The following is a 12,757-nucleotide window of genomic DNA, read 5'->3' as shown; positions in this document are numbered from 1 at the left end:
CGATATCGATACCGAAAATTTTTGGTATACCCATTTTTTCGATAAATTCTATATTTTATCGGTACGACTACACTGTGTGCAGTCTGTATCCCATTATTAGTAGGCCTGTCACTCTACGCTACATCCCTTGATACGAACGAAAGGGACTCGAGATCTCTTTCTTGTTTTTGCATGTTTTCTCAAAAAACAGCAACGAAATTCTTCTCCTTCGCTCAATTTAGGAATTCCCATATCATATTTTGTTCATTTTTCAAATATTTTCTTCTCGACGGGTAATTTAAATGGCTTTTAAAAACCAAGAAATGATGTCTCATTATTATGTAACCGTTTGGTTAAACTCTTGATATCCCATATCCCATGTTTTTAGAAAAAGGAACGAACAGTACTTTTTCAAATCTGTGTTTTTGAATTGTTTATCGTTATTTCAGAAGGTTTGCAGGGTGTCTAACATTTCAGCTTTCAGTATTGTTGACGCGATGGCGAACCAGAACAGGAATCAGGACCGAAATGGCAACGTAAACACAGTCCGTGAAGAGGATTTTGATTTAAGGGAGACGAGGCCGAGCCTCGGCGGGGGAAGGGTATCTGGGAATGATACGTACGACTTGGTGGAGCAAATGGAGTATTTGTTCGTGAGAGTGGTGAAGGCAATGGGGTTGCTTGCAAAGGATGGAAACAGCGGCCCCGACCCGTTTGTGGAGGTGAAGCTTGGAGGGTTCAAGTCTGTGACGAGGCATTTCGAGAATGTGTCGAATCCCATGTGGAATCAAGTGTTTTCGATCTTAAAAGATCGAGTCCAGGTTCCCATTATTGAGATTTCAGTGAAAGATAAGGCCAGAAACGGTGATGATTTGATTGGAATGGTTGTGTTTGATGTTGTTGATGTTCCGAGAAGGGTGCCTCCTGACAGTCCATTGGCGCCTGAATGGTATAGATTGGAGAACAGGAGGGGCGAAAGGGTGGCTGGAGAGGTGATGCTTGCTTTTTGGGTCGGGTCACAGGCAGATGAGGCGTTCCCGGAAGCTTGGCACTTGGATGTATCCGCTGTTAATGGAGATGGTGTCACGAGTATCCGTTCTAAGGTTTATCTGTCGCCTAGGCTTTGGTATGTTCGAGTTAATGTTATCGAGGCGCAAGAGTTGCCCCTCGGGGATAGGAACCGGCAGCAACCGGATATTTTTGTGAGAGTGGTGCACAGTAATATGAGCTTGAGGACTAAGATTTCTCAAAGCAAGAATGCTAATCCTTTGTGGAATGAGGATTTGATGTTTGCTGTTGCGGAGCCTTTTAACGAACAGTTGATTTTAAGTGTTGAGGATAAAGTAGGACCTAACAAGGATGAGGTTCTTGGAAAGTGTACGATCCCGATACAGGGATTGGAGAAGAGGTTGGATTTCAAGCCTCCGGTTAGCCGGTGGTATAATCTTGAGAAGAATGCAGTTTCAGAAAATGGGCAGAGAGCTGTGGGCAGAACAAACAGCAAGGTGCACTTGAGGATCAGTTTGGAGGGTGGTTACCATGTTCTTGATGAATTAACTCATTACAGCAGCGATCTCAGGCCGACGGCTAGACAGCTTTGGAAGCCAGCCATTGGTGTGCTCGAACTGGGGATCTTGAATGCTCAAAACCTTATGCCAATGAAGGCGAAAGAAGGCCGGGGTGTGACAGATGCTTTCTGCGTGGCCAAGTATGGACAAAAATGGATCAGAACCAGAACGATTCTCGACAGCTTCAGCCCGAAATGGAACGAGCAATACACATGGGAGGTTTTCGATCCTTGTACTGTTATCACCATTGGTGTGTTTGATAATTGCCAGTTGCAAGGAGTAAATGGGAGTACCAAGGATTCGAGAATTGGGAAGGTGAGGATTCGGCTGTCTACTCTCGAGACTGATCGGGTGTACACGCATTCATACCCTCTTATAGTCCTGGCACCATCCGGTGTGAAGAAGATGGGTGAAATCCAGTTAGCTGTGAGGTTCTCTTGTACATCTTTGTTCAACATGCTGCTAATGTATTCCCAGCCATTGCTACCAAATCTTCACTACCTTCACCCCCTAAGTTGCCATCAGATCGACATTCTTAGGCACCAAGCTACACAAATAGTCTGCACGAGGCTGAGCCGGGCCGAGCCACCATTGAGAAGGGAAGTAGTGGAGTACATGCTTGATGTGGGATCAAACATGTGGAGTGTCAGAAGGAGCAAAGCCAACCATTACAGGATAGCAGGGATCTTTTCTGCAATACTTAAACTAGCAAATGTTTTGATCATATATGCTCTTGGAAAAGACCTTTCCTCACTATCATCGTTCACTTCTTATTCCTTGTCCTGGTTTGCTTCCCACGGTATATTATGAGCATCATATTTATCTATCTTTTCCTCCTCGGTGCGATGAAGTTCGGCCGGAGGCCAAGGAATCCTCCTCACATGGATGTCAGGCTGTCTCAAGCTGATACGGCTCACATAGACGAACTAGATGAGGAGTTTGACACGTTCCCGACGTCGCAAAAGCAGAACGACTTGCTGAAACTGAGATACGACAGGCTAAGAGCTATCGCCTCACGTGTACAAACCGTTTTCGGTGACCTAGCCACCCAAGTGGAGAGATTCTACAATCTACTCAGCTGGAGAGATCCAAGAGCAACTGCATTATTTCTCATATTCTGTCTGGTTGCTTCTGTGGTACTACTTGTAACTCCTCCCAAAACCATGGTTACCATCATCGGATTTTACACGATGAGACATCCCCGGTTCCGGGATCGGCTCCCCTCGTATCCAATGAATTTCTTGAGGAGGTTGCCAGCAAGAACAGACAGCTTGTTGTGAGAATGATTTCTCTGTGATTTAGTGCCATGTTGGTTTGGTTGGATGCAAGTTAAAAGTAAACCTTTCTTAGTTTATTTAGTATTGTGTGTTAGTACTGTCGTCGTTTGATAAATATTTGAATGATGATTGTTTGTTTCTGTAGTTTCAATTGCAACGTAAAACCTCAAATATAATATGTATTAAAAAAACAATTAATAAATGTTTATATATTTATAATATAATATTTTTGACCGAAATTAAATAATTCAAGAACTTCAAAACAGAAAATCTCTATAATTAGTAATTTTTTTGAATCAATACTTTTTCTCTGTCTCAACGTGGACCAATATACTAAATAATTAATTTTGTTAAATTAATAAGATGGTATTATAATTATTATAAATTAATACTTGTCTAAAATTACATATATATATAACATGGACAATTTAGTATATGCAAAAACTTGTGTGAGACGGTCTCATGGGTCGTATTTTGTGAGATGTATCTCCTATTTGAGTTATCTATGAAAAAATATTACTTTTTATTATGAATATAATAACTTTTTATATAATCAAATTTATGCTTGCGGGATAGAAAATTACTGTTTAAAATAATAAATTATTAATACATATCTAAATTAATAAAATATCGAGTTCTCAAAATTATTAACTTATAGATATTTATTGTATGAGGTTTTCACATTTTTTATCGTCAAATTTATATATGAAATTGGGTTTTTTTTAATTAAATATTATAAATTTAAAAAGAACTTTACCAATTTATTAAAAAAAAATACTTGGGAATTGTAGCAATATGAGGATTTGTTGCTCGGATTTCTGTATATAGTAAATGTGCAGTTTCCATTTCGACTGGTTCAACATTTAAAAATAAATAAATAAAATGTTGAAATCCGAACAATTATTTATAAAATAATAATAAAATGTTGGTCAAAGCAAATCTTTCAAATGCACACATCTGAATTTAAAATTAAAATTTGAGCAGACGTATCTCAAACAAAATGATATACATCATGATGTGGTCGAAAATATAGTAGATTTTTAGTTGTTCGCACAATTATCTTATATTTGTCGGAAATTAAGCACACATCATTTCTACCACAAACAATATTTCGGCCAAGATTTTCCAAGAATCAGATGTTTTTTCAACAACAATAACGAATACTAACGGTAGAATTTGACCGTTCGTATCCACAGTGACAACGATCAACATTTTATGCTAATGCTGGTCCGAGCAAATCGGGTTATTTAATAAAATATTAGTAAAATAATAAAAGTTGATAAGCACGGATTTAATGAAAATTCTTCGGTTCCATTTAAAAAAGAAAAAGAAATTTGTTTGAAACATGCCCATATCAAACTAATCAATTTACAAATGGTCCAAATTTATAAATGAATTTTAAATTGCTACATCCTACAAATGCATGCCTCTAATTTTGGCCACTTGTGAGATTTAAATGGCAAATTTAGGATGTATTAATGCATTATCAATACATTTCACATAAATCATTAGTGAATTTTTAATATGTAAGGATTACAATAATAAATATTATTTAAATGTATTTATTTTTTATATTTTTAATTACATTATTAGAACTTTTCAGGTTCGCAATCTTGATTTTGATGTTAACAAAACTTGTTATTGTGTTTCTAACATATTTACTGAGTGTGAAGTTATTAAAACAAGAAGCAAGCCGAAACTAAATTCTAGCAAGTTTCGGTATTTTGAAGATATCTCTCAACTGGATAATCCAAATGACAATCCGCCAACTGGACTGATTAGAAAACTCAATTTGGAACAAATCGTATATCACGTCAATTGGGCAAAATCGGATGTTATCTAGGTCAAACTGATCGTAACTGATCACACAAAGACAACAATCAGTTGGGTTTGAGCAGCTGCGGTAGTTTGGTCATATCTCTCAGCTCGGTTATCGAAATGAAGCGATTCAGTATGCGTTGGAAAGATAAGACGATGATCTACAAATCATCTTCAGAAGTCAAAGTCTGAATCGAAGTTTAAGATGCTGATAAATGATGATGAAGTTACTGGTTCTGCACAAACTGAAATCAGCTAGGCTGATTTCAGCACACCAGCTGACCAACTAAACTGAACTGAACCAGCTGCTGACCAGTTGAACTGAACGACCAGTTGAGTTGATAAGAGTTGACCAGAGTTGACCAGTCGGGAAAATGTCCAGGCAAGACGAATTTGACCGTTGCAATTCCAGAAACAGTACAGAAACTTTCCAAACGATCATATTCTTGTGTCTAACGTAAATATCATTGTTGGAGCCTATAAATACAACATCTTGAAGATCAAACAAGAGCTTTTGAAGGGGATTCAAAGCATGGGCACTTGGCATAAAGAAATCAGCTAGTTGAGAGCACAAGCCCTTGTGTGAAGATACATTTGAGATGTACACTGTAAATGATAAATTCCTCACACAATCACTCACACATATACAGAGAGTTTGAGCTGAAAAGTTTAGTTGAGTGAGTCTTGCACAAAGACAATAAACTTGTGTATGTAGTCTTTGCATATGAGACATTAAACAATATGCTGATTGTGAGGTGATGCCTACAATCTTGAGTGCTAGGAGTTCAGTTTAGGCTAGTGGGTAAGTCCTAGGTGAATGGGTTTGTACAAGTTGTTGTATAAATCAAAGTTTTTTAGTGAATCATTCCCAAGGGGTAGAAGGGGTGACGTATGAGGGTTTGAAATCTCCGAATATCCATAAACAAATTCGTGTCTATTTGTTTATTGCATTTACTTATCATTTTCATAGTTTTAAAGAAGCATTCTTGAAGCATTTTATATGTTCTTTAAATACCAAAATATTGCATACCAAGTGTTCGATAAAATGCTTCAACCAAAATTATTTTTACTCATTCAACTTGCATATATTTTAAATGCTTTACAAAATATTTAATCGGTTTCTACGAAGATTATTTCGAGTATTTTCCGCTTGGTTTTTAAACCAAACTCGATTTAATTCATCGATATTGAATATTTCAAGAATCGAGCTATTGTAGCTCAACGGTAATCCCCCTAATCGATCCTATCATACATGTATAATCAAAATTGATTACTAATTTTACATAAATTTTTAACATAATAAAAATCTCAAAGAATATGATTTGATTCAACTTTATAACTAAAATTTTACCTAATTGATGCATTTAATTTTATCACTTTTTCATATAAACATACATTTAAATTTTCTTAAGTATTAATATTAAATTTAGCATTTCTTTTTTGAAATTCAATTATTTCAAAATAACTCGAAAAATTTATTTTATGAAATAAAAATTAAGCATTTTCTATTTTGGTTTTTAATATTAACATGAAATAATTGATTGAAATATAAAATAAAAATTATGGATATAAACATTTTTTTTTACCCAAAACGTGTTGATTAAATATTTATACACTATCTTATATTGATTTTTAAATTTTGGTGATAACAAACAACAGTCGAGTTGTTTCAAAATTCATCTTGTATTTCTTTGTAATTAGAGATTTCGAGTTATATATTCTGAACTCAAGCCGGACCACCTAATTCTTCGAGAACCGGATAAAAATTCAAGTCCCAAAGTAATAAAACTATAAAAACCCCAAAAACATAAATAATAATAATAATAATAATAATAATAATAATAAATAAATAAATAAATAAAAATTTAAAAAATCATGAATTTAATTTAAAATTATACCAAAATTTATTTCAAAAATATTAATTAGAATGTAAGGTCTAGAAATTCAAACAATGTAACCTAACTATATACAAATCTAGGGTATTATTAGAAATACTTAATTAAATGTTTTAAATGCATTTAATGAATGGTTTGACCTGATTTTATAATTATATGGCATGATTTACTAGAATTGCATAAATTAGGACTTTTGTAGTATTCAATACTCGAACGAATAACGGAGACAGTTTAAGGAAAATATTTTTATTAAATAATTAATTTAATTATTTAATCTATGATGTATTTATTATATAATTTTTGAAAATGAGCTCTTTGTGGTATTTTTACTTGATGAGAAACGATAGTCAATTTTTAGCAAAACGGTGGACTTTTCGAGGATTTTGGTAATATTTTTGAAAACGTACCAAAATGAAATATTTTACGTGCGTGTTATTGGGCCTAATGAGCTTGTGTTAGTAGATTTTTGGGTCAAACCCATAACACCTAAATATTTTAAAAACCTAGGCCCAAATACTCAGTCATTTTATTATCAAATATTCACACAAACCCTAGCCTCCCTCACCCACCCCTCCCTCTTGGCTACACACCTCCATCTTCAGCAGGTTGTGACGTTTTGTTCCAAGAAAAATCGCTAGGGTTGTGGTCTCGTCCCTCCGGTGTTCGTCCCTCGCTCCGTTAGTTGGATTTTTCGAACATTTCATCACCAAGGCACGCCCGAAAACTTTCGTTTCATCATATTACATATTTTGATCGATCTTGCATGCCATGTTATAGATTTACTAATATACAATTGTTCCACATAGTTTATACATGAAAATATTGAATTTTTCCCACTTGCCTCTCACGTTTCTTTGGCATGGTTGAAGGGCTGCCAGATTGTCGGTTAGGGGACTATCTACAGTAGGTTTATCATGGATTTAGGTGGAAACATCCGAGCTGGAACACGTTCTTGTAGGTGGCCGATCGGATCTTCATGTTTTGGGAAAAGAGTTGACTCGATCGAATTACATGAGAGGTGCAGCGGTGCAAGGGTCGTTCCAGGCCTTGGATTAGACCCTGGTGGGTCTGATCGTGGCCTAGGGTCGCTCGTGTACAGCTGGTCATGGGCTAGGAGAAGATCGAGGAAGCTAGGCGTGGTGGTGGCGCGGTTTTGGGGTGTTCGGGTGAATTGCGCACGACCACATGCATGGGGGTAGGGGCCATGTCTAGGTCAGTACAAGAGGGTCCAGTGGTGGTCTAGGAAGGGCTCGTTGGGGTCTGGTCCAAGCTGGTTTGGTCTAGGATCAAGAGTTTGAGGCAGGGCAATGCTAGGGTTTCGGCCCTTTAAGTGCAGAAAATTCCAGCAACTTCCAAGTGCATTTCGAGGGTCTTAAAAGGTTTGGTGTAGGTTTTTTAAGTTCTGGTAGGGCGTGGTTAAGTCATAGGTTTAAGTTTGGGAATGTATGGTTGCGTTTCGGTTTGATTCAAGTTAAAACCGGGACTCCGGTCCAAGTTTTAAACAAATTATTGAATTTAGTGTATGTGCTCGAGTTTACGTCTAAGAAATGATTATAAGTATGTTTTGAGGTGTTTTGATAAGTTTGGATGGATTCGGGTTTAAGTTTTAAGATCCATGGGTCAAATGGTCAAGTTAGGGTTTCAGAGGCAAAATAGGTCATTTTACACAGGAATCGACTTAGCAGTCCTGATAGTGCCCTAACAACTGTAAATGCACATTTAAAATGTTTATTTGACATGAATATGGAAATTTTTTATATGCTTAATAATTTTTTAAGTTTTAATTTTATATGTATTATTTCATTTCTTATTATAATATTTTGTATTGACTTATTTTTTTGGCAACTTATTTCAGAATGACAGAAAACCGAGACTCAAAAAATCTCAGTGTTCTCTAATTATAAGCAACACATGTCATCAACAATTTCAAAAAAACTGTTGATGATATCATAAGAGTTAATCGATCAGACATTCTGTTTTGGATGTTATATGTTGAAAATTATTTACACAATCATGTCCTTGCATATTTAAATCATATGGAATTTTATGGGGTTTACAATGTGATTTTCGAGTATTTGACAAATCATTTGATTACTGCTCTTGTTGAATGATGGGCGACGCGAGACACACACATTTCATTTTAAATGTGCTGAAACAATTGTGCATTACGAGATGTTTCGATAATTTAGGGTCTAACAATTTATTGTGATCTGGTGACTGGAATAGATGTTTCACATACAGTTGGTCAATGACAACATATATGTTTTGACTTGTTGGGATTTACGACATCATCATGGTATTTTAAAGATGGTCATTTGTCTATGACTGCACTACACGACCATTATATTTATTCCCTTGTTGATGATAATAGTTCGGAATTAGATGTCGTGAAATATATCCGTTGTGTAACATTGATAATTATTGGAGGAATATTGTTCTCGGATTATCAAAGAGGTTTGTCTTGGCTCATGTTTTTATAATGCTGCATGATATTGATAGTGTAAAATCATACAGTTGGAGAATTGTCGTTTTAGCATTCTTATACCGCGAGCTGTGCAATGCAACGCATATAGGAAAATCTAGCTTTATATATCTTGTAGGTATAAATAATATATTTTCATTATTTAATACAACATATGTTTTTTAATTATTTTTATATTATTAGTAGATTCCAGTCACTCCATATGGTTCAGTACTAGCTGTTGCGCCTACAAATCTTATTAATGTTGGTTTGCAACAACTTGTTCGTGATATGCGACCCGAGAGAAATATTATTTCACCTTTCATTTTTTCAGGTTATTCAGATGAGGAAAATTTTATTAATCAAGATATTAGATTGCGTAGAGGGAAGAGAAAATGTAATCCACCTCAGTGTAGAACTAGAAGTCATCTCTATCATTGTAATTTTGATGATGATTCTTCTGATTAAAATTTTATAATTGAGATGTTTCTGATTGGAACTGAAATTCATTTGTATCATTGTATCAATTAAATTTTATGTTACACTAAAATTTCATAATTAAGGTTTTTATATTTTTGAATTATATAAGATATTGATTTATTTTTAAAAAGTCAAATGCAATACTTTTGTATATCAACAACAAAATTTAATATTTGACATGAATATTCATTATAAATAACTTTAAACCAATATCAATACAAAATACATATTCATTGATAAGAAGTTAATTTTGTTGTCATTTCTGTATTCTTCAATTATTGGTATTATTCTGTTATCACATTCATCTTGTTCCTGAAATAAAATTACGAATTAAACAATTATTTCTTGATAAAAATAGAATAAGCAAAAATGTACGTGATAAATTAAAATTAAAGGTATTTTTACATATGCATAGTTCGTTGTTGTTTCTCTCTAACTACTGGCATGTCCATCTTATTTCTCAATCGAGTTGTTCTGTCCCTGCCAATTCTTCTTCTTTCATATCTAACTAGGTTGTAGTGCAACTCAAACGTGGATGGATCCTAGTATTGTCATCTGCAAGAGATTGAAATCCTCCATCGTACGTTGCTAGGTACTCAAACATGTTGTACCACGGATGCACAAGTGTTGTGGTATATAACGAGTACCACTTAATGGTACAAATAGCATGGGAATATGAGATGCCAAAAATCGTCCATTTACCACATGTACAATCGCTGGTTGATATTTTTACCACCTGCATATTTTGGCCACGAATTGGCCTTCATCCAGTCACAACCGAAGCAGTTTGCTCCCGTATATCATATTTGGAACACGATATTCACTACATTCTCTCGCTCATTCCTCATACTTCCGAGATGCATAATCCAACCATAGCTGATTTTTCTGAATCATACGACTACATCTTGTCATACCTTCAACGAAGTATTGTACGCACCTCAGAAGGGTCAAGTGTACTACTGCAGATATAGGAAGTCTACAAGCTCCCTTTAACATAATGTTTTAACACTGCGACATATTAGTTGTCATCACCCCACGATGCTGACCATCGTCATGTGTCATGTGTCATGCTCCATTTCTCTTTCGCAACTCCATCCAAATAATTGTGCGCCAAAAATTTATTGGTCTTGATTGTCTCTATTGTTGCTTCAAACTTACAAATTTGATTTTGTGTGCTTGCTTCCCATCATAAATATTTCAGATGCACATCTTTGAGCATACATGTCTCAAACAAGAACAACACACACTGTGAGGAAGTTGAAAATATGGTAGATCCTAAGCTGCTCGCAAAATTCCTTTATGCATGTTAGAAATTACGCACACACTATTTGCACCACAAACAATATGTCAACCAAGATTTTCCAAGAACAATTTCTAGGAATCAAATGTTTCTTCGTACACAATGGAGAATGCTAGTGATAGAACCTGATTGTTCACATCGAGTGACAACGATCAACATTTTATATATGTATTTTGTGTATAAATTAATGTGTACCATCGATATTAATATTTTTACAATAGTGTCAAATCCCATTTATGCACGGCTTGAATGTCCAGAAAACATAATTCAATGTCTTCATTGCTTCAGTGTTTGATCTGAGATGCTTCCACTCCATAGTTGTTCTCTTATTAAATTTGGACATGACACACATATTTTAAAAGTAATTGCACCGAGCTCTCCCATGTACCGTAAGTAATTTCCAACATACGTTTCAAATTTTGCCATGCTTTGGTATACGGGATTTGATATCAATATTTATCTCTCACATTTTTCATTATATACTTAATCTTGTACGAAGGATCACATCGTACAACTCCCAATAGCGTTTGTGCCGCCATTTCAATGTTCAAGTTGTGATGATCTATATCGACAGAAGGTACACTGACAAAATAAAGAGGCTCTTACTCGAAAAATTTATGGAAAAATAATGGCATTTCTGAAGTAATAGAAAGAAATTATACTACTTGTCTTCGCAAAGTTTCACAAGGTGGTTGATGAGATGATGTCCCCTCATCAGGATTAGCATGTGTATTTACATTTTCATTGACAGTCATATCTTCTTCTTCATAATCGCTATGTGAAATCTCCGATTTCGTATCACTCCTAGAAACTTCATCATTAGTGGTAATATCCGGACAACGAGCCCCCGTATCTAAGCCAGCATTGTTTGCTACACAATTATGTCTTTTTGGATTTCAACTTGATCTATCAACATTTAGGTCCCAACCTAGTGTGGGGGCCCGTGCTCCTAATTAACGTTTAATGACCAAACAAAAGAGCAGAAAACTGTGAAGTATATTCCACCACTGATTTATTGCCCTGCACCAACTGATTGAACTCTTCTTCTTTAGCAGCATAATATGATGGTGGTGCATATTCTTGGGTAAAGTGAGCACGAAAAGCATCCCAAGTAATAATTTCACCAGAGTCCTTCATTGCTTCCTCTGTGGCTTCCCACCAGAGTTGTTCTCGGTCTTTAAGTTGGTAGATGGCAAGGTTCAGTCTAATATCTTGGGAATATTCCAACAAACTAAATAGATGATTTATACTTTTCAGCCAGCCTGCTGTTTTTTCTCCGCTCTCGTTGCCAAACAATTTTGGAGGACGTAATTCTTGGAACTGAGAAATTATAACTACATTCCTCCAACTTTCTGTGTCATCTGTTCCACTTCTTGCTCAATCGCTACCTGTCTAGCTCCAGGTCTTTCATGTCGAGGAGGTTCTTGGTTTACTTCTTCTTCAACATTTTGAGCGACTTGTCCTCGAGGTCGACCACGTCTACCTCTAATGATAACTGCAAGTCCTCGAACATTTTGCGCCTCAGATTCTTGCGCTATTTCTTTTCCTTTTCTACCTCTTCCTCCAGGTGCCATTCTACAAGACACGATGATTAAATCCACAGGCAGATAACAGGTAAAAGAAAGTTATAAACAATTTCTAGACTACATACCATGTCTAATCAGCTAGTCGTTCTAACGCAGGTAAATTCAAGCGAATCACACCAAATAATTCAAATAAGAGCTAACAGTCAGACACATGCACAATCATGTTATATGTGTGTCTAGACTCAAGTGCCCTAGACTCTAATTCGAGCATATCCCAGTTACGCTCTGATACCAACAGTGGGGGCCCGTGCTCCTAATTAACGTTTAATGACCAAACAAACAGGATTTGTTAATGTAAACATCGAAAGCGGTTAAAATATGTTCCTTTTGGGCCAATAAAATTTCGGCATGACCTACCCGTAAGTAGGACATCCCAAAAATTTTCAAACAACA

General features: G+C 35.7%; 1 protein-coding gene across 1 annotated transcript; it reads left to right on the top strand.

Annotated features, from left to right (window-relative positions):
- The first annotated feature begins 153 nt into the window (after positions 1-153).
- On the top strand, positions 154-2,908 carry LOC142555086 (FT-interacting protein 4-like). Its single transcript, XM_075665750.1, is given in 2 exon segments — positions 154-2,247; positions 2,250-2,908. Coding segments are annotated over 2 exon segments (2,349 nt in total). The 5' UTR covers positions 154-476; the 3' UTR covers positions 2,828-2,908.
- The last annotated feature ends 9,849 nt before the right edge of the window (positions 2,909-12,757 follow it).

Source organism: Primulina tabacum, chromosome 9, assembly GCF_025594145.1.
Source record: "Primulina tabacum isolate GXHZ01 chromosome 9, ASM2559414v2, whole genome shotgun sequence".
NCBI lineage: Eukaryota > Viridiplantae > Streptophyta > Magnoliopsida > Lamiales > Gesneriaceae > Primulina > Primulina tabacum.
This window is presented reverse-complemented; position numbering and strand designations above follow the sequence as displayed.